General features: G+C 41.8%; 1 protein-coding gene across 1 annotated transcript in view; it reads right to left on the minus strand.

Moving 5' to 3' along the window:
- Window positions 1-102: 102 nt before the first annotated feature.
- RCAN3 (RCAN family member 3) overlaps window positions 103-24,128 on the minus strand; it is a 31,744-nt gene continuing 7,718 nt past the window's right edge. Inside the window, exons 2-5 of the mRNA XM_075336089.1 lie at window positions 21,170-21,416; window positions 19,803-19,976; window positions 13,793-13,964; window positions 103-7,101 (exon numbers count right to left, since the gene is read on the minus strand). Coding sequence (XP_075192204.1) covers window positions 6,941-7,101; window positions 13,793-13,964; window positions 19,803-19,976; window positions 21,170-21,370 — 708 coding nt within the window. The 5' untranslated portion in view covers window positions 21,371-21,416 and the 3' untranslated portion in view covers window positions 103-6,940. The remainder of the gene's footprint in view (window positions 7,102-13,792; window positions 13,965-19,802; window positions 19,977-21,169; window positions 21,417-24,128) is intronic.

Below are 24,128 nucleotides of genomic sequence, written 5' to 3' on the forward strand. Positions count from 1 at the left end.
TCCTCTTTTCTTACAGCTTGCAAGCCTTTTTGCATCTTAGGGCGCAGTCATACGACCATATGACTAGTCTAAGGATCGCATCGCAATGCCTGGACCGGCCGGTGGCTCTCCGCCAGCCGGTCCAGGCATTGTGATGCGATCCTCAGACGGAGTCATACTTGTGTATGACTGCGCTCTTAGTCTGTTTTCATATGCTAGACAATGATAATAACAATGTCTGGCCAATTATCACATAACATAACCACCATGCTAATTATTTTGTGATATTGAAGTGGATATTTGCCAATTAGTCTGACATCTGAGCAAAAAACAACCTTCTTTCTCAGTAATACAAATGAGAGAATAGCAAAATTAGTATGGTCAATGTAATATTGAAATCATCTACTGCATATGGACAAATAAAATAATCATTTCATCACATGGAAAGATTTGCACAGGTAGGTCCAGTTTAGACTCTATTGTCAATAATGAACTATTGTTTAAAGTAAATTCTTTGGTTAAATGTATTTCAAATGAAAATTACCGTAAATAACATCTTTTTACATTGCCATTAGTTATGAGTGAGCACTACCATGCTCGGGTGCTCAGTACTCGTTAAGAGCAGTTGGACGCTCAGATGGGCGCCACTAGAGCACCTCTGTATAATGGAAGTCAATGGGGAACTGGTACGTTCCCCATTGAGTTTCATTATACTTGGGTGCTCAAGTCATGCCCATAAAGGAAATCGGTCAGCAGGTTTTTGCTATGTAAACTGAAGCCAGCATGCTGCAAGAATTGATACAGAAAGTTCAGGCATGCCTTTCTTTTCAAATTCCAATCTTTTGTTTAACCTTTTCCTATCCTGAGTTCCCCCGGGGAACATTCAAAATAATCTATTCAGCTCCTTTGTCCCCTGGCAGGGGACATTAATATTTCATACGCATATTACTGTCGTCTTCTGCCAATGGGTTTGAGCAGATTCCGTTTTCATTACCGAACGCTGGAATAAATATAACTGATGACGACCTATAATAGGTTTTCAATGGGCGAAACAGGAAATTGTATTGGATAGGAAAAGGTTAATTGCTATGTTTGTTTAAGCAGCACTACCCTGCTAGGACTAGAAACTCGTGTGTCTGACATGCCCCCCTCCTCTGATTTACTCCTCACTGTCAATGTCAATGTACGATCTCGATAGAGAGCCTGGTGTGGGCGGGATTAGCCCTCTGGACTCTACTACATAGGCTAAACCTAAAAATTCTGATTGTGTCAGAACGGCTGCAGCCAGTAATCTAAGTGATACATCATTTGATTCAGAATCTCTTTGCCTACATTATGTTGCTGTTAGGAGAAATAGCAAAAACCTGCTGGCAAATTCCCTTTAACGAGTACCAAGCACATAAGCATGGCAGTGCTCGCTCATCAGTAAGTGCCATTTTTCACATTGTCCATTGACTCTTACAAAAGGTAGCAAGTTCCTATACTGTTGTAAGAGATCACTTGCCATTTCATTATCATCATCGGCAGTATTAGAATACAGGTTTCCAATTCTATCATAAAGCTGAAGGCTAATAACTTAGGATACTCATAATTGGTGATGGTTACAGCTCACTTCCTCCCCTTCCCTGCACGAGGACTTCTGTATGGCATACAGCATGCCCACAACATCCTATCAAAAAGCGATTCATAAGTTTTATGTTACAGCAGTTTATAAGGTAGCAGTTTAGGTAAGATGGCAGTCCTCAAAGCCTTGTACAGAAAAGAGTAAAAAAAAAAACCAAAACACAAAAATATATAACTAAGTTAAAAAAATAATCAATCTATGTTTCAGTATGACTTGTTAACTAAAAAATAAATGTAAGTGATACATTCCTGTATGTGGACCATTATTGAAAATATTGACATAAAAATATGATGATAATCCAATGCTATCATGGTTACAAAAGAGCCCTTGGCCCAAGGCATGGAATGATCCATTCTTGTTTGCTGGATTGTGTTTTTGCCTATTCTTTGCATCAAATAGAAGTATGGGCCGCTCACTATAGCAAAATTCACAAATGGCTTTTTAAAACAAGCCGTTATCAGAAAATTGACTTATTGTTTAAATTAGAATTTTTGCGTTACAAGTATTTTTAAAAAACGTTTGGCAATTTTTTTTTTTCATATGACGATCTATTACTAATACTGCAATTTTACACCCACCATTGACCATTTTTTAGCCTTATGCTTCCTATCCTTTCAAAAAGAGTTTTCAGCATGACTCCATATCATCAGAGGCAGAATTGCAATGGCAGGTAACACCTTTAAGCCTGTTTCACACGTCAGTGAAAAATACAAACGTTTTTCACTGACGTGTTAAACATGCATATATCCCTCCGTGTGCTGTGATTCACGGCACACGTGGGTTGTTCATGTGCAATCCGTGATCCGCTCCGTGATTGCACATGGACGTATGCTCACTTGTCCCCGCTCCTGCTGTCTGTGGTGCTGAAGAGTCCCGCAGTGCAACATCCGGCCGCTGCTGTGTCACCTTTGCAGCTACTTCCGGGTCGGCTGTGTCGTGCATAATGAATATGCACGACAGTAATGAGCCGGGCAGGAAGCTGCAGAGAGCAGAACAGAGCGTCGCTGGAGAAGGTGAGTTAAAAATGTTTTTTATTTTCAATATCCGTGATTTTCTCATACGCGTTTCACAGATCACATCACTGTGTGGTCCGTAAGACATTAGTGATCCCAGAAAAAATGGACACGTCTCCGTGCGGCAATCTCGGAAACGCATGTATGCCGCACGGAGACCATGGTCAGTGAAAAATCACTGATGTTTGTGCAGACCCATTGATTATAATGAGTCTGCGTATGTCAGTGATTCTGGTACGTATAAAAACTAGCACATACGTACCAGAATCACTGACGTCTGAAACAGGCCTTATACACAGCGGATAACTCAGGATCCACCAGTCAATAAAATAATGTCACAGCTGACCTTAGCTCCTCCCTTCACAATGACATTTGCACACACTCATTAGATGCTTCAATTATAACGATAGTGTCAGTTTTCTTAATGTGGCTAATGTACATGTGAACTTCCTGAAAGTCTAAAAAAGACCCAGTGGAAAGTGTGAATATTGAAAGAAGAGATCATTTTCTGCTAGCTTCTCTTTAAGCAGTGATCCATATCTGACACCTACTTCCAAAATGGAGCGGTAAGTGGAGGTCCAAAATGACCATCAGTTTCCTTTTCTTTAGTTACTGCCTGAGCATATAATGGCTCAATCTTCCCCGACAACATATTGTTCTTCAGAAAAAAAACAAGACCAACCATGTTATCCGTACATAGACATTTAAAAAACTGGTGCACATAGAAAATTGCAAAAAATAAATACAGGCACAAGTAGCAAGTAATCTACAAATACTTATGAAACATACAGTATTCATAGACTCTACATTATATTCCCGAGGCGTTCCCTTTCATTTGAAATATTTTTCTTTAAATATCCCCACGGGGGACCCAGGTTCATAGTGGGCGAATAGTTAGAAGAGTATTCTGAAACCCCAATACAAAGCCAAAAAAAGGTCACACAACTATTAACATTTCTATAGAAACTACTATAAAATACAGTGCTGCTATATACACTAGTTCAAAGAAATGGCATAAAAAAATAAACAATACAGAAAATTCTATTAAAACAGTTTAGTAAAAACATCAAGATCTAAACACGGCAAAAAGTTTTTGTAGCACCCAATACTAGAGTTTTTGCAATGTTTTTAGATACAAACTGACAGATCCTAGAGAAGAACAGAACAGGGCTACACACCTTATGGAGATTCCTCTTCTTTTATGTTTCACTAAAAAGGATGAAACGATATCACTCTAGCGTTGCTGCATATAATGATAGAAAAGCTGTAGGCTTGGGAAACAAAATAGGGCTAAAACAGCTCATAAAGAGGTCAAATGACACAAAGTTATCACCTATGCAAAGAATAGATGATAAAATGTATGATGGCTGAAGGTCTGGCTTCTGAGGTATTCAACGGTCCCCAGAATGGTGGCCCAAAGTCTCCTGTATGATTGATGGGTTAAGGAAACCATGGTTGTGCATGCTCCATAACACTTAATTGACACAGGGGACCTTGGGACCTCATTCTTCTCATGGTCAGTAGGGGTTCCAACAGTCATACATTACTCCCCTGTTTTGAGGATGTGATGTATGTTGTTTGTGGGACAACCCTTTCTCATAAACTTTAGACAGCTGTCAGCCATTCCTCTTGACCACTCTCCAACAAAAAGCATGAAAACCTGTCTCTCTTAATGGTTAAAGGGGAGTAAGATGCTGCCAGCCACCCTGGCAATGGCTACTGGAACGTGAGAACAAAAGGATTATGAAAGCCAATAGCCCAACATCTACCACTGGATGGAAGGTCAACCAATTTACATTGTAATATTGTCTACTTCTGCCAAAATTAGTGCCATTGGCCGACCAGTGAACATCCCAGCCATATGCCATGTATAAAATAAGGGTTTGATACTTTGCTTTTGACTCTATGTCAAAAGAGAAAATCTGCTTGTGTGTAAGAGCTTCAAGTTGCCAGAACTAGAAGATGGCAACAAGAACCTATAATAGCCAAAAATGTGCCATGTAGACCAGTTCACATAAATCAGGTAAGACAAGAAACCAAACACAGCACAAATCATGGCCTAAGGCACAGGTCCCCAGTCTTTTGTAGGTCACAAGTTATTTCCACTAAAACGCAAAAATCTCTTAAACTAGAGATGGCCACCAGTGATATAGTTCGGACTTTGCTACTAGAGATGAGCGGACTCGAATAAATTTGGCTCGGCAGGTTCAGCCAGACTTTAGATAAAGTTAGGTTTGGGTTCCAAACTTGACCTAAACCCCAATGGAGTTACTGATTGGGCAGTTCGGCACTCCAAACCCATACAGCTAGCTATAAAGAGAACACTTCCGGGGGCGGGTGGGAAGGTTTTTCCATTTTTTTTTTGGTGCACACTACATCTGAGAATGCTCGCTACCCGCCAGTGTGAGCCATTCAAACACAGTAAGCTGCTCACACTGAGCTGAGCACCAAGGGATGCTCGTGTGAGTGGTTTGCATACATAAAACACTGAATCTTCGAACTCGAACGTTGCTTTTTTTGTAAACTCTGTGTTTGGTACAAACACTGTCCTTAACTTTTCAGGTTTGCTCATCTCTAATTGCTACGTTTTAGTAATATTATGGCCTCCCTGGTGCCAGAATTGTACAACAGCTGAAGAGTCACATGCAGAGGTCTCGAAAGCCACATGTGGCTCCAAATGTACAAAATTTGCAACTTTGTCATAAAGTGGCTAAGGGATTTAGTAATGTGGAAAATGTACAGTATAACAGTTGAGTTTAGTTCTTTTTTTTAATTACAATTGCAATAATGATAATTTGTGTTGTTCATTTTATTTATCTGTTTCCCCAATCCCTTTTTTAAAGGGAACCTGTCATGTCTAGAAATGCTATATTCCTGCACATATAGTGATAATCTGCAGATAAATAGCAGTCTACTGGAGCAGTGATTATAGGGAGGAAAGTAAGTTTTATTCTCCCTTTAGCCGCAGGCTTCTAGTCATGGGAGCAGGGAGCATGCTGTAATGTATGTAGAACAATATTTTTTGATATTCAAGGCATACAACGGTAGGCTGAATACTTTTTTTTTTGTTTTTTAGCATGCCTCTCCCACCGTGTGTGTGCAGAGTAGGGTGTCTGTCAGTGGGAATGCGAGTGATTACAGCTGCGCTTTCTGCATAGTGAGTGATGACTGATCACTGCCCCCCTTATGACTGGAAGCAAGCGGCTACAGGGAGAATAAAGCTTCATTTTCTCCCTGTAGCCACTAATCCAGTAAGCCAATACACAGGATTTATTTACCTGCAGAACACACCTATATGTGCATATTAATAGCTTTAATGTAGCTAATAGTGACGATCATTTTACTACAGTAAATGAACGTGTACTTACGGTCCATATAATACAAGACGCAGAATAACATTCACCATATATGGCTTATATCAACACACTACACAGTACACCATAGGCATCAGGTTATAATAATGTTATAACATGACATTTAAGGTGCCTTTTAAAGGTTGCAACCCACATAGCAGGCTATAAAATACATTCACCATCATAGCAAGAGTCCTCCAATTTGATTCCCTATTAGCTTTTACGAGAATCACCAAATCCTAAACAAGCAAAAAATGGATAGCTACTAGCGATGGAACTGGTTTGCCTTCTTAACCCCTTCTATGCTACTTTTTTTAAACTAAAAATATGCAATGAATAAACTTGGTTTAATAAACGTCCGAAATAAAAGCAGACATTCACTTAAACCCATTTGCGTTAATGCATTGATATAATGTAATACAACAAGGACACCCCAAATATAATCTATACGGAGTGTGGGCAATGCCTGGTACTTACCATGTCCCTACGCAGCTGCACTTATGGAAACACAGACAACCATGTAGCCATGTAGAGCAATCAACGGATGTGAGGATAATATCTCCTACTAAGTAGCTAATACCCTGTAGTTTAGGCAAACTTTCTATTTTACCCAAGTGTTTGGGTCCAACTCGTATTTAAGTGGTTCCCTTCCTTGCTAAGAGGAGCTGCTCCTTTAAAATAGTGGTATAGAATACAGAAATACAATGTACTGCAGACAGCCTGTCCGGTTGCAGTATAATGGCTAAAACACTGATAAAATAGAACACATACATAATAGTAAATAAAAAGTACATAAAATAAATACAGCATTTATACCACTTCAGATAACGTGATCTAGATTGTCTTTAGCTATATACATAAAGTGAATAATAAGATCTACATTTCCCTTTGAAAGATATGTTTTTTTTCAATCCTATGTTTTTCTTTTGCTTTAGTTTTTTCTTTTTTTTAAACAGATAAAAGGCGTCAATCTAGCTTAAAGAAGCAGGTGGATGTTCGGGGCGCTTAGTCTGAACTATTTTTTGTTTTGGTCCCCTCATTTCCTCTTCCTCTTCCTCGTTTTCACTCTCGCACACGTGAACCACCACACTGGGGGTTGACTCTGTTCCTGCGTGCAGCTCATACTTCTCGCCTGAAAGAAAAAAAAAAAAGAATAAATAGGTGATGAGTCACAAAATGTATCTGTAAAATTTCTAGAAGGGGCTAATATTACGGAATATATAAATGAGTCTGCAAAATGTTGAAGAATATGAGTCAAAGAAACACAAACTAAGTTATAAGATAAAGGGGATATCCATACCTCTGATCGGTCAACGGCATAGTGGCAAATAAATTCCAAACGTCAAAATTACGTTTTTGGTCACCCCAAATTTTGCGCAAAATACAATAACAGGTGATTAAAACGTAGCATCTGCGCAAAAATGGTAGCGTTAAAAACGTCAGATTGAGATGCAAAAAATAAACCGTTACTGAGCCATAGATCCCGAAAAATGAGAACACTACAAGTCACAGAAAATGGCGTAAAACGTACGCCACTTTTTTTGGACAAACTTCTGACTTTTAGATAAAAGTAAACCTATTCATGGTTGGGGTCTACGAACTCGCACCAATCTCAGGCATCCCACTGACTCATCGGTTTTACCATATAATGAGCATAGTTAATATAATATCTCAAAAACAATAGTGCAATCACACTTTTTTTTGCAATTTTTCCACATTTGTTTTTTTTTTGCCTTTTTCCAGTACACTATATGGTAAATGATTGATTCTTCTCAGTGAGAGAAACAAAATTATAATCGTGTAGTTGTGATACCTTTTAATGGCTAACTAAAATAAAATAAAATGGTGCTACAAAGCAAGCTTTCGAGACATCTCAGGTCTCTTCATCAGGAATGGTATGACAAAATACAGACATATGAAAAAGTTTGGGCACCCCTATTAATGTTAACCTTTTTTCTTTATAACAATTTGGGTTTTTGCTATTTCAGTTTCATACATCTAATAACTGATGGACTGAGTAATATTTCTGGATTGAAATGAGGTTTATTGTACTAACAGAAAATGTGCAATCCGCATTTAAACAAAATTTGACCGGTGAAAAAGTATGGGCACCTCAACATAAAAGTGACATTAATATTTTGTAGATCCTCCTTTTACAAAAATCACAGCCTCTAGTCGCTTCCTGTAGCTTTTAATGAGTTCCTGGATGAAGGTATATTTGACCATTCCTGTTTACAAAACAATTCCAGTTCAGTTAAGTTTGATGGTCGCCGAGCATGGACAGCACGCTTCAAATCATCCCACAGATGTTCAATGATATTCAGGTCTGGGGACTGGGATGGCCATTCCAGAACATTGTAATTGCTCCTCTGCATGAATGCCTGAGTAGATTTGGAGCGGTGTTTTGGATCATTGTCTTGCTGAAATATCCATCCCCTGCGTAACTTCAACTTCATCACTGATACTTGCACCTTATTGTCAAGAATCTGCTGATACTGAGTTGAATCCATGCGACCCTCAACTTTAACAAGATTCCCGGTGCCGGCATTGGCCACACAGCCCCAAAGCATGATGGAACCTCCACCAAATTTTACTGTGGGTAGCAAGTGCTTTTCTTGGAATGCCGTGTTTTTTTGCCTCCATGCATAACGCCTTTTTGTATGACCAAACAACTCAATCTTTGTTTCATCAGTCCACAGGACCTTCTTCCAAAATGTAACTGGCTTGTCCAAATGTGCTTTTGCATACCTCAAGCGACTCTGTGGCGTGCTTGCAGAAATGGCTTCTTTCGCATCACTCTCCCATACAGCTTCTCCTTGTGCAACGTGCGCTATATTGTTGACCGATGCACAGTGACACCATCTGCAGCAAGATGATGCTGCAGGTCTTTGGAGGTGGTCTGTGGATTGTTGTTGACTGTTCTCACCATTCTTCTTCTATTCCTTTCTGATATTTTTCTTGGCCTGCCACTTCTGGGCTTAACAAAAACTGTACCTGTGTTCTTCCATTTCCTTACTATGTTCCTCACAGTGGAAACTGACAGTTTAAATCTCTGAGACAACTTTTTGTATCCTTCCCCTGAACAACTATGTTGAATAATCTTTGTTTTCAGATCATTTGAGAGTTGTTTTGAGGAGCCCATGATGCCACTCTTCATAGGAGATTCAAATAGCAAGTGGCCACCTTAAATACCTTTTCTCTTGATTGGATACACCTGCCTATGAAGTTCAAAGCTCATTGAGGTTACAAAACCAATTTAGTGGTTTAGTAAGTCAGTAAAAAGTAGTTAGGAGTGTTCAAATCAAGAAATTGATAAGGGTGCTCATACTTGCACCGGTCAAATTTTGTTTAAAAGCGGATTGTACATTTTCTGTTAGTACAATAAACCTCATTTCAATCCAGAAATATTACTGAGTCCATCAGTTAATAGATATATGAAACTGAAATAGCTGTTGCAAAAACCCAAATTGTTATAAAGAAAAAAGGTTAACATTAATAGGGGTGCCCAAACTTTTTCATATGACTGTATCTGAAGAAACACAAATATATACACAAACAGAGCAGATGGATGGCATAACAAAAAGACAAGGGTGAGAGAAAAACCGGTCACCGCTAATCCAAAGCAGAGTATTGCTGTAAGCTCATTCCTAGAAAGCAGAAAAGCCGAGTGCACGTTCCAAGGTATAGACCATTTGTGAGATCCAAGGAAAGCCGGAAGCAGGCGGCACTCATCGGCATCCAAGTAACGATGTTTATTCAAGCATTTTCATGCCAGAAAGGGTACAGGTGGTGGGGGAGGGTGAGGACAAGTCACAACGCCGGATGACGGTGAGCCGTTTCGCACCTTTGTGCTTCCACATCACTGGACACGTGGAAGCACAAAGGTGCAAAATGGCTCTCCGTCGTTTGGCGTTGTGACTTGTCCTCCCCCTCCCCCACCACCTGTACCCTTTCTGGCATGAAAATGCTTGAATAAACATCGTTACCTCGATGCCGATTAGTGCCGCCTGCCTCCGTCTTTCCTTGGATCTCAGACATAATAAAAAGACATTTAAATAAACAAACACTGAGCTTAGAGAGTGAATCCTTAATTAGCTTTGATTAGTGGTGTGAAAGGTTTATTGTCACAATATCCATGTAGGATCAGAGGCATGGTGCCCTAGCAGTCTCTGGAGCAGACTCCTCAGATTTTGTAGTGAGTCATAAATCCTCCTGATAGGTTGAGTCCTGTGTCCACAGAGTTAAACATTTTAATGAATTTGTACTCCCAGACCATTTATGCCATCCCTCTGCTCTGTTTGTGTATATACTTGTGTTTCTTCAGATATTTTATATATATATCATGCCTGATGGAGGGACCTGAGATGTCTCGAAAGCTTGCTTCGTAACACCATTTTATTTTATTTTAGTTAGCCATTAAAATGTATCACAACTACAAAATTATAATTTTGTTTCTCTCACTGAGAACAATCAATCATTTTTCAACTGGCTAATATGGTACCAAAGTTTTTTCTTGTAACTATATGGTAAAACTCATGGTTTCATTCAAAAGTACAGCTCGTTCCGCAAAAAAACGAGCCCTCACATGACTATATTGACTATATTGACTGAAAAATAAAAAAGTTACGTCTCTCGGAAGAAGAATGGCGAAAAAATACGGAAAGCACAAAATTGGCTGGTCGTGAAGGGGTTAATTCACTCAAAACACACTACAGGCCTGGCAATACACAAAACAAATAGATCAGTGATAACCAATCTATTGTATTGTGACATTTTGACCTGATTACAACAAGACCGTGCTGATCCTGTGGCCCACATACTGTATAATCCCATGCGTAGATCCAACACAAGAATAGTGAGGATTTTGGTGGCACTCGAAAACTATCTTATGGCTGTGTGCGCACGTGAGCATTTTTCATGCGTTTCCGCAGCGTTTTAAACTGCTGCGTAAACGCATGCATTCTGCGTCCCCAGTAAAGATTATGAGAATTTTGCAAAATCTATGCGCCTGTTGCGTTTTAGAACGCAGCGTTTCGGATGCTGACATTTTTTGGCAAAATGCTGCATTCTAAAAAACAACATGTCACTTCTTTTGTGCGTTTTGGATGCTTTTCCCACTTGGCAGAGCAAGCATCCAGAACACATGAATTCTGCATCCATTCTGCAATCCAAAAAGCAGCTTTTTCAGCTGCGTTTTGGAACGCACATGCAGTGTCAAAACGCTGCGGAATATTTGTCACTGCAGAACACAGACGTGCGCACATACCCTAAGTGTACGGGGCATCCCGGTTTCAGATTATGTCTGAGCGAGAAGGCATGTTAAAGTAAAATGACCATGGGGAGATAAGGTATACACACCAGTGACTATGTAAGGGGAATACATGGAATAGCAGAAACTGCTGTGTGAATACTGACTTGAAAAATCCAATAGCTATGTGTAAAAGTGAAAATGTGAAAAATGGAATCTGCATTACTGCCATGAACATATGAATCAAGAGAAATTTAGCTACTGAATTGATCAATGCAATAGAGCCCCAACACTACGCCAAAGTATTTCTCTACGTTGGGGTCCCTAGCTTGTGTGTGTCCTCTCATGCAGTTAAAAAACTTACCGTGTATGGGAAGCTGAGACCCAGGCTATTTATGCGTATAATGTGGATTGGCAATAGGTGTGGTGGGGAGGGTTCACAAATGAAAAACTACTAACAATAACGAATAACGTTTGGAACACCATTCTAAGTCTGAACTGGGTGCAAAAAACCTAAAAAAACATCACTATGGGGAGATAAGGTATGCACACCAGTGACTATGTAAGGGGAATACATGGAATAGCAGAAACTGCTGTGTGAATACTGACTTGAAAAATCCAATAGCTATGTGTAAAAGTGAAAATGTGAAAAATGGAATCTGCATTACTGCCATGAACATATGAATCAAGAGAAATTTAGCTACTGAATTGATCAATGCAATAGAGCCCCAACACTACGCCAAAGTATTTCTCTACGTTGGGGGTCCATAGCTTGTGTGTGTCCTCTCATGCAGTTAAAAAACTTACCGTGTATGGGAAGCTGAGACCCAGGCTATTTATGCGTATTGTATGGATTGGCAATAGGTGTGGTGGGGAGGGTTCACAAACGAAAAACTACTAACAATAACGAATAACGTTTGGAACACCATTCTAAGTCATACTTTGGCGTAGTGTTGGGGCTCTATTGCATTGATCAATTCAGTAGCTAAATTTCTCTTGATTCATATGTTCATGTCAGTAATGCAGATTCCATTTTTCACATTTTCACTTTTACACATAGCTATTGGATTTTTCAAGTCAGTATTCACACAGCAGTTTCTGCTATTCCATGTATTCCCCTTCCATAGTCACTGGTGTGCATACCTTATCTCCCCATAGTGATGTTTTTTTAGGTTTTTTGCACCCAGTTCAGACTTAGAATGGTATTCCAAACGTTATTCGTTATTGAAAGTAAAATGACCAAACATTTTTTAATATTGATGTCAGATACAAGTGGTGGCAGCTTTTTCTACAATGCTTACTGAAAATATGGGCATGTGTGTCGGGAAAGACAGCTGGTGGCCAAATTAAGGCTTGGTTTTCTGCTATCATGGCATGTTCAACTGTATCGGCATCATGGATGCCAATACAGTTGTACGCAATGATGAAAGAGTAAGACATCGGCTCTTTCCTCCATCATTCTTCCACTACGTCTGAGAACTGATGTCTCTGCGCAACGGATCACGATGACTTCACTACAGCACACTCACTGTGTCAAGATATGCAGAACTGCAGAACACTCGCCATGGAGACCAAAGCAGCAAGAGAACCAAGTGAGTACAATGGTGGCCATAATACTATATGGGATGACTATAGAGTGTTTATTATACTATATGGAGTACTATGTGGTGTGTATTATACAATATCGAGGACTATGGGGTGTGCATTATACTATATGGAGTATGGGATGTTCATTATACTATATGGAGAACTATATGGGACCCATTATACTATATGGAAGATTATGGGGGTGCATTATACTATGTGAAGGACTATGGTGGGTGAATTCTATGATATGAAGGACAATGAGGGTGTAATAAACTATATGGATGACTATGTGGGGCCCATTATACTATATAGAAGGCTATGTGGGGCCATTATAATATTTGGAGGGCTATGTCAGGCCGTTATAATATTTGAACGGCTATGTAGAGGCCACTATACTATTTAAAGGGCTATGTGGGAATCTTAATCCTTTATGGAAGGATATTTAAAGGTCATTATTCTGTATGCAAGGCTATTGGAGGCCATTATACAGTGTGAAGAGGGCTGTGTGGGGGTTACAGTTGGGGGTGACATTGTGTTGTGGTCACCATTCATTGCCAGGGTAGTTGAGGGGGGTACAGTGCGGTCATCATACTGTGCATGTGAAGGGTACTGTGGAGGCATTCATACAGTGTTTGGAGGATAATTTTGTTGGCATCATAATTTATGGAGGCAATGAAAGGGGAATCTAGGGGCTTTAATAGGAGGAAAATTACTTTGTAAGGACTGCAAAGTTGTGAGATGTATTCTTATGTGACCCAGCCAAATATTATTTATTTTTGCGGAAGGGGGCCTAATTAAGGGGCCCCATTATTTCTATGTACGCCTCTGCTCGCTGTTAATGTCGCTGTCAATGTTTGACAGCAGCATTTGACAGGTTAACAATAAAGGGCATGGTTAACAATAATTTAATAACAATAATACGTTAACAATAATTTATTTTATTAACTCAAAAAAATATTTATTTGTGTCATTTCTGCCAGTGACTTACCTGGGCCAAGCTTTGAAACGGCACAGAGTAAATCATAGTTGATCACTGGTGTGGGGTCCTCACTTTGCTTCCATCCTACAGGTGGAGATGCTGGTGGTGAAATCAGAAACTGCTTCATTGGCTGAGGAGGTAACAGAAAGGATTTCTCTCCTTCTTCATTAGATACTTGGGCCTAGGGAAAGAACATAGGAGAAATCATTAGCATCACAGAGCATGGAAAAATTCACTTTTGCATTTCAAGACCCCCACAAATTTACAATAAAGAAAATTTAAACATAGAAAAAAATGCCATTGAGGGAAGTGAGGCTGTGAATGGTTACCAATAACGTTCTTAAACAAAATTAAAGCGGGCTTTACACGCTACGATATCGTTAATGATTTATCGTCGGGGTCACGGTGTTTGTGACGCACATCCGGCGTCATTAACGATATCGCAGTGTGTGACACTTATGTGCGACCAAAACAATCGCAAAAGCGGCTAAAATCGTTTGCCGCGGAGAGGTCGTTCTGAAACAAAAAATCATTTTCTGCTTATTAGCGATGTTGTTCCTCGTTCCTGCGGCTGTGTGACTCCGCAGGAGCGAGGAACATCTCCTTATCTCCGTCCCGCCGGCAATGCGGAAGGAAGAAGGTGGGCGGGATGTTTACGTCCCACTCATCTCCGCCCCTCTGCTTCTATTGCATGGCTGCCGTGTGACGTCGCTGTGACGCCGCATGACCCGCCCCCTTAGAAAGCTAAGATCGCGAGATCGCAGCATGTAAAGCCCGCTTAAGTGTTCTAATTTATTTTCATGAACATCGGGCCAACTCACATTTCAATCGCCTTCAAACTAATAGCAGCTATCTCCATTCAATTATTTTGTATATCCAGAGAAAACAACGTGTCTAAAGCTGGGTTCACACTAAGCGACAGCGACGTCGCTGTTACGTCACCATTTTCGGTGACGTAACAGCGACCTTGTAAGTCGCTGTTATGATCGCTGCTTAGCTGTCAAACAGCAGAAGCAGCGATCATAACGTCGCTGTGCTACATGTGCAGAGAGCAGGGAGCCGCGCTTAGCGCTGGCTCCTTGCTCTCCTAGGTACAGTACACATCGGGTTAATTAACCCGATGTGTGCTGCAGCTACATGTCACAGTGCAGAGAGCAGGGAGCCGCGCGCACTGCTTAGCGCTGGCTCCTTGCTCTCCTTGCTACAGTATACATCGGGTTAATTAACCCGATGTGTGCTGCAGCTACATGTCCCAGTGCAGAGAGCAGGGAGCCGTGCGCACTGCTTAGCGCTGGCTCCTTGCTCTCCTTGCTACAGTATACATCGGGTTAATTACCCGATGCGTACTGCAGCCACATGTGCATAGAGCAGGAGCCGGCACTGGCAGCAAGGGCGGAGGCTGGTAACGAAGGTAAATATCGGATAACCAGGGAAAGGTCTTCCCTTGGTTACCCGATGTTTACGCTGGTTACAGCTTACCGCAGCTGCCAGTGCCGGCTCCTGCTCGCTTCATTTCGTCGCTCTCTCGCTGTCACATACAGCGATGTGTGTGTCACAGCGGGAGAGTGACGACCAAAAAATGAAGCTGGACATTCAGCAACGACCGGCCACCTCACAGCAGGGGCCAGGTCGTTGCTGGATGTCACACACAGCGACAGCGACGGGACGTCGCTGCAACATCACAGAAAATGGTGACGAAGCAGCGACGTCGTTGTCGTTGTCGCTGTGTGTGACACCAGCTTAAAGCTTATAGCCTCTACTTTCCTATCTATTGCCAAATAATGATAAGATTCCTTTTGTCTGTAGCCACCACTAGAAGGCGCTCACTACATGCAAATCTATTCACTCATGTCATGCTAGGCTGAGGGAACGGAAGGCGTGCAGCGCAACGCACAGGGAAAACCAGGAAAGATGTAAAGGAAGGCCCTGGCAATATGGAGAGGGGCTACCATGTCACACTCATCTGCGGCTGATGCCTGCACTCCCTAACGTCACTAGACGGGTCCTTGCCCTGTGCACCGTCACATGCCTAGGTACTCACTGACTCTGGACTTACCCTGACTAGGGTGTTGGCCAGCGGGACACTAATCCCACTACTACAATGAAACACAAAAGGAAGGTAAGACAAATGGGTGGGGAAAAACACAACAAAACCACTCCTTGGTTTCTTCAGCAGAAAACTTCGCAAGTGGAACTGAAACGACACCTCAGCTTTGCTCCTTCAAAATGGTCAGTATAGAGAATCTATCTCCGGAATGGAGTAAAGCTAGGAGTAGGTATATAGTAAAAGCACATGATGACAAAATGCTGCAGCTGTGAGTAAGGCTAAAGGCCGCTTTACACGCTGCGATCTTGCTAGCTAGTACCCGCCCCCATCGTTTGTGCGTCACAGCAAATCGCTGCCCGTGGCAGACAACATCGCTCGGACCTGTCACACAACTTACCTGCCTAGCGACGTCGCTGTGACCGGCGAACCGCCTCCTTTCTAAGGGGGCGGTTCGTTCGGCGTCACAGCAACGTCACTAAGCGGCCACCCAATTGAAGCAGAGGGGCGGAGATGAGTGGGACGTAACATCCCGCCCACCTCCTTCCTTCCTCATCGCCGGCGGCCGCAGGTAAGGTGAGGTTCCTCGTTCCTGCGATGTCGCACATAGCGATGTGTGCTGCGGCAGGAACAACGAATAGCATCGTACCTGCATCAGCAACAATAATTGGGAATAGGGGAGCAGGTCGATCGCACGTAGTTGTCACACTCAACGACATCGCTAACGCGGCCGAATGTGCGTCACGAATTCCGTGACCCTAACGACATCGCTTTAGCAATGTCGCAGTGTGTAAAACGGCCTTAAGAGTAACCTCAGTCAGCAGGCCAAAAGTTCTTAAAATGAACCTGTCAGGTGCAATATGCACCCAGAACCACGAGTAGTTCTGGACGCATATTGCTAATCCTTGCCTATCCGTCCCTGTATCCAGTAGCATACATAAAGGGATCTTTAGAAAACGTATTTCTAAAGATCTTTTATTTTATGCTAATAAGCACTGGGACTAGTCCCAAGGGCATTATATGCCCCGACTAGTCCGCCCTCTTAGTTTGTTAGCACACCCACAGGGGCATACTAACAGGCTATTGAAGGAAGCGTCACCAGCGGTGACGCGCGTACATGTGTTCGCTGTGTGACCACGCTTCTGAATACCCGGCACTTCCAGTCATGCGCAGTAGACCTCTCTGCAGCCGGGATGCGTACACCCGGCTTCATGCTGCGCATGACCGGAAGTGCCCAGCATTCTAAAGCATGGTCACAGCAAACACAGGTACGCGCGGTACTGCTGAGACACTGCATTGAATAGCATGTTAGTACACCACTGTCCGTATGCTAACACACTGAGAGGATGGACTAGCCAGGGGAAGTAATGCCCTTGGGACTAGTCCCCTCACTCATTAGCATAAGATAAAAGATCTTTAGAAATACTTTTTCAAAAGATCTCTTTATCTATGCTAGTTTATACAGGGATAGTTAGGCCGGGATTAGCAGTATGCACCTAGAACTTGCACTGATTCTGGGTGAATACTGCACTTGACAGGTTCCCTTTAACCCTTTCAGCATCAAAAGAAAGAAAATCCACTCCGATACAATGTGTAACCTGTGGACGCGACACACTTGTGACAGCTCTCTAGTTGCGGCTACAGGCTATGCAAATGCCCATCCTATGCAATGCTAGAGGTGTACTCTCGATAATGGGTATTAAATCTTACCCTGTATCAGCCAAAAGAACTGAAGCGGTATAGGTCAAGATTACAATGCATATTACACTGTGAGAATAATTATTAGGCAAATGAGTATTTTGCTCACATGATACTTTTTATACATGTTGTCCTACTCCAAGCTGTATAGGCTTGGGAGCCAACTACCAATTAAGTAAATCAGGTGATGTGCATCTCTGTAATGAGGAGGGGTGTGGTGTAATGACATCAACACCCTATATAAGGGTGCTTAATTATTAGGTCCTGTGCGCACTAGAAAAAGTATGAAAGATTAGCGCACTTGCATTCAAAAAACGCACCAATAACGCACCGAAAAACGCATGCATTTTTACCTCATTTTTTATGCGTTTTTTCCGCAGGTTGGTCCCTGTGTTTTTTTTACCATTATCTATGGCAAAAAACGTAGGTACTGTACCTGCAGAAAAAGAGTGACATGCTCAATCTTTTTCTCAAGAAATTCTGCAGAAAGAATGTTCTTGAGAAAAAAACGCAGTGTGCGCACAGCTAATTTTTTTTCCATAGGTTTTGCTGGGGAATGTCTTCAGAAAGGTTACAACCATTTTCTCAAGAAATTTCTGCAGCAAAAACACAAAAAAATGCGGGTAAAAACGCAGTGTGTGCACAGGGCCTTAGGCAACTTCCTCTCCTTTGGCAAAATGGGTCAGAAGAGAGATTTGATGGACTCTGAAAAGTCCAAAATTGTGAGATGTCTTGCAGAGGGATGCAGCAGTCTTGGAATTGCCAAACTTTTGAAGCGTGATCACCGAACAATCAAGCGTTTCATGGCAAATAGCCAACAGGGTCGCAAGAAGCGTGTTGGGCCATTGCCACCAGTTTGATAAGGAAGGCTGAAAAACAACCACCTTTGAACAAGAAACATAAGATAAAACGTCAAGACTGGGCCAAGAAATATCTTAAGACAGATTTTTCAAAGGTTTTATGGACTGATGAACTGAGAGTGACTCTTGATGGGCCAGATGGATGGGCCAGAGGCTGGATCAGTAAAGGGCAGAGAGCTCCACTCCAACTCAGACGCCAGCAAGGTGGAGGTGGGGTACTGAGCAAAAAAGGGGTAATCTGGCTCACCTGATCCTCGGAGACCATTTATCTGACTGTGCATGGACCAAGGAAAGTCAGCCACCATTGCAGATCAATCCAGCAGTGCTGGATCTCATCCTTCTAATTTTGGAGGTGGGGTACTGGTATGGGCTGGTATCATCAAAGATGAACTTGTGGGACCTTTTCGGGTTGAGGATGGAGTGAAGCTCAACTCCCAGACCTACTGCCAGTTTCTGGAAGACAACTTCTTCAAGCAGTGGTACAGGAAGAAGTCAGTATCGTTTAAGAAAAACATGATTTTCATGCAGGACAATGCTCCATCACATGCATTCAACTACTCCACAGCATGGCTGGCTAGTAAAGGTCTAAAAGATGAAAAAATAATGACATGGCCCCCTTGTTCACCTGATCTGAACTCCATAGAGAACCTGTGGTCCCTCATAAAATGTGAGATCTACAGGGAGGGAAAACAGTACACCAGAACAGTGTCTGGGAGGCTGTGGTGGCTGCTGCACGCAATGTTGATCGTAAACAGATCAAGCAACTGACAGAATCTATGGATGGTAGGCTGTTGAGTGTCATCAGAAAGAAAGGTGGCTATATTGGTCACTAATTTTTTGGGTTTTGTTTTTGCATGTCAGAAATGTTTATTTCTAAATTGTGTGCAGTTATATTGGTTTACCTAGTGAAAATAAACAAGTGAGATGGGAATAGATTTGGTTTTTATTAAGTTGCGTAATAAGTCTGCACAGTAATAGTTACCTGCACAAAGAGATATCCTCCTAAGATAGCCAAACCTAAAAAAAATCCACTCCAACTTCCAAAAATATTAAGCTTTGATATTTATGAGTCTTTTGGGTTGATTGAGAACATAGTTATTGATCAATAATAAAAAAAAATCCTCTAAAATACAACTTGCCTAATAATTCTGCACACAGTGTAGTTCTTTTTTTTTTTTTTTTTTATACTGTACAGACTTGCCCATTTTTACTTTTCCGGAAATTTATTTTATATATTCAATGCAGTACTGCAACATGCTAGTAAAAACTCTGGACAGGCTGCAATTCACATCACAACCGTCAAGTCGTGACATATAGACACAACAAGATCTGCATGAGAAAAATTCTGTAAAGGTATTGCAAAATGTTTATTTTTTTTATAAAAAAAACAATACAACATGAATGGATTATACAGTACCTGTGCAAAATACAACTTCAACTTCTTTCCATTAAAGTCTGACTCGTGCAGTTCAATCCTCGCTCTAGCTGCGGCTTCTGGGTTGCTAAAATTAATTCTCACTCGCCTAAAACTTTTGAACAACTGGAAGGAAACCTGGTTATCGTATATTGTGAAAAGAGCTTTGAATCTTTCCTGCAAAAAGGTAGAAAAAAACATCATAAACTGACATTTTTAATAAATATAAATATATATATATATATATATATATATATATATACACACACATAGATAGATAAATGTAGATATTTGTCATATATTCAGGGTGATGAGGACAATATAATGATAATGAGAAAAGCTGATCCATTGCTACGAGTAAGCCTAAGCCACACGGTGAGAAAAACAGTGCGAGTAAAGTGTGATAAAACATCGCATTCCACTCGGACCAATTCTAGCCTGTGTGTCAGTGCACATGAGCGATTATTTTCTCAGCCCTAATCTGACCGAGAAAACAATCGCAGGATGCTGCGACTGTAATGCGAGACTTTCTCTCACACCCATTCAAGTCTATGGGGCGAGAGAAAGATCGCACTGCACCCGCGGTACACCGGTGTACCGGGAGTGCAAAGCGATAATGGAAATAGCCGGCTACGGAAGAGAGAGGGAGATAAATCCCTCCTTCCCCTCCTCAGAGCCGGCCCTCCCCTCTTCAGAGTCAGCCCACCCCCTGCAGCTGAGGTCTGCTCGCACAGTCGGACCTCAGACGCAGGGATACTAGCATGACACGCGGCTCCCGTTGTGCTGCCAGCGTGATCAGAGTGTCATGCGAGGATCGCACTAGTGCCCCGTGTGGCCCCGGCCTAAGGAAAGTCAACACCTGGATTTGATCCTCTAAGGGGTATTCTGATAATAACTCCTAAATCAGTGAATGTTGGCAGTCAGACTAGCAGTTATCCAGCAGTGGACAGCCATGAACTTGTTACCACAGTACACATTAAGAGCCCATAACATTTCTCAGGACCCATTATTCTCTTCCATGATAGAGGTTTAAGGTACTTTATATACCCTAATTATACTTGTAGACCACACGTCGTAGCAACCATGACGTTACGATGCTGACATTTACAATGACTGTACTAGCAGCAGTCCAACAGAAGAAATGGAGGTCAACAGATGTCAAGTAGGCCCTAGATCTACTATATATGTGGTGCCCACATGATTTTTATCAGCCACAATCATTTCTATTGGTCAGTAGATGGGTAGTGTTATATATACTATACAGTTTAAGGCTAGTTGACCTATATTGGAGGTACAATGTAAATACTGGTTTTGTTTTGCTTTCATTGCTTTTTAAATATAGAGAAGAATGACTCCATAGCTATACATACCTTCTGATCTTCTAACTCAAAGACTGACTCATGTACACTACAGGCAAACAGAGATGTGGGAAGGTCACTAAAATCCATTAATTCTTCAAGGTCATCATCATTTTCGCCAAAGATCATTTCTTCTTCTTCCTCTTCCTCTTCTTGGTCACTGCTGTATATGTCCGAGCTTTCATTCCACGACTTCATGGTGTCTCTCAGCATTGTATAATTTGGTATTCCAGGGGGCTTCAATTCTTGTCAAGAAAACCTACAAAAAAAAACCCTTTCAGTTAATAAAACCTGAAAGTCTCCAACATGGTGCTATATATATATACACATGTATATTATAGTTCCATCTTGTTCCAATAAGTAATGCACATAATAAGTGAATCCATGAGTTTGCACAGACACAGCGGGATCCAGACTGCAGTAAAAAGGAAAACTATACAACATAGTAAAAACAGTATTATGATCAATGGTCCAGGAAATGTACCAATAGTATACTGCGCCCATGCAATGCACGTATACGGTGCCTATGGTGTCCAATGTATCCTGATGAAAAACAGACATATGCTTAATGTGGAGCTTCAAACCTCACTCCGTAAGAGCAGGAATAGTGTCTGGCTAGTTTCCAAGGTAACAGAAATGCATAGCGCAACCCTCGAATTGGCAGACAAATAAACAGATAGGCCGCCTTCTATACAATAACAGTATTCTTCACCTTCATCTGATCTTATAGACACCATGGGATGTGAGTAATGGGGTGTCATCTGAAGCCCCCAATACTAATATCACATATTTATCAGGAAATCAAGGTACAGCTGAAAGAAAGCATTTTACTACCTGATATCACATATGAGTATCCCATTCTCAGGGTGCTGTATACTTACATAAAGCGTTATACACTTCTTTCCTGATAACCAAAGTCGGCGTTTTTTTTTACGAAACCATCTATAAGCCACAATTTCCATATCAGAGCCATCTTGTGGTCAAGAGAGGAAGTGTAAGTGATCAGTTCTCGGAAACATTCATCTCCCGGTTGTAACCATCACTAAGACACTTTGCTATTGATAGCTTCAGACCATCATAAGGGGGCAGATTTTGTTCTTAGTTTATTCCCTCTGCTCCATAACAGCCAATAAAGAGGCCCTAATGCCTGGAACCGTATATATTAATCTCCGAAACACTCTGGCGTTTCAAGGAAAATATACTTTGAAGATTTGCCCCCGGCTGGTTATTCCCATCGCTGATGCAGTTGAGGGGCGAGACCTGTCAATCACCTCCAGCAGAGCTGGGAGAAGCCAGCCATTGGAGGTCTTCAAAGTATATTTTTTTCTGAAACGCTGACGCATTTCAGGGAACTATACAATCTGGCTGGAATTCATCATGTACGCGACTCGGGAAGCATGAATCGTCTCATAACTTCCATTTCAAGTTGTTTTCTCAGACTTTAATGATGATGACGTATATCTTAAAAAGTTTGGTAAAGTCTTTTCAGTGGGGGTGCAAGTCTTGGCACACACGCTAATCAGCATTTCAAGATGCACTAGAAGTGGCACAGATCTATACATCGTGTAGTAGCTATGAATGGTGCTGCAAATGTTCTCCCATAAAGAGATATATGGACAACAAGCAGGTGGGAAGGTGTATATAAATGATTGACTCCACCATGATACACTAAGTGCCTGTACTTGTTTTGAACAGTCATTCTGTGCTGAGAGAGTCCCTTTAAGTGCATCTTCCCACCTACTTGCTTTCCTGCTATCTCCACCCCCTTTTCTTTGATTGACAGCTCTAGCTTTATAAAGTCAAAGAAGGGTGCAAATAGAGGGAAAACAAGCATAAGGAAAGATGCACTGAAAAGGGTTGTGCCACCAAAAAAAGATACATTTAATTAAGCAGGAAAAGTGTCAATATTTTCATAATTTATAGCTATGAAGTATTATGCTCTGTTCAAAAAAACAACCCCTCGTGTTATGTCAGTGAGTATTATCTGTCCATCACAGCGGCCGCACAGGCACTGTTCCTTTCATTTTAAAAAATATTGTGTACAAAGCATAAGTGAGACGCTACCCACACTCACACAAGTCTGACAGTGTGCAGGTGAAGCAAAATGATCTCACCCAGCTGTCTGAGCTGTATGAGCACAGGGACTGGAATCACTGCGCACACTCCGCAACATTCTGGATCCTGCGTGCGCCGTCTGAGCTGTGTGAGCGTGGACGATGTGTCTGCAATCACTGCACACACTCCCCAGCATTCTGGATCCTGCGTGTGCTGCGTGAGCGCGGAGAGTGTGTCTGCAAATACTGCACACACTCCCCAGCATTCTGGATCATCTGTGCGCTGTCTGAGCTGTCATCCTAAAAACACCGACCACATGCCAGTATACGGTCTATATAAACAAATATGTGGAGCATTTCAGAGAGATATACACCTTGTATCTGTCTGTAGTACACTGTTTGACTGACAAGTACACGGTGTGTCACTGATAGGTACATGGTATATCACTGAAAAGTACATGGTGCATCACTGACAAGTACACGGTGTATGACTGACAGGTACACGGTGCATCACTGACAAGTACATGGTGCATTACTGACAGGTACATGGTGCATCACTGACAGGTACACGGTGTATGACTGACAGGTACACGGTGCATCACTGACAAGTACATGGTGCATTACTGACAGGTACATGGTGCATCACTGACAGGTACATAGTGTACTAATGACAGGTACACGGTGCATCACTGACAGGTATACGGTGCATTACTGACAGGTACACGGTGCATTACTGACAGGTACACGGTGCATTACTGACAGGTACACGGTGCATTACTGACAGGTACACGGTGCATTACTGACAGGTACACAGTTAATCACTGACAAGTACATGGTGCATCACTGACAAGTACATGGTGCATCTGTGGCACCCCAGTGGTTCTGGGAGCCACAGTGCTGTTGTTCTCATCACTGGG

Source organism: Anomaloglossus baeobatrachus, chromosome 2 (genome assembly GCF_048569485.1).
Source record: "Anomaloglossus baeobatrachus isolate aAnoBae1 chromosome 2, aAnoBae1.hap1, whole genome shotgun sequence".
Lineage (NCBI taxonomy): Eukaryota > Metazoa > Chordata > Amphibia > Anura > Aromobatidae > Anomaloglossus > Anomaloglossus baeobatrachus.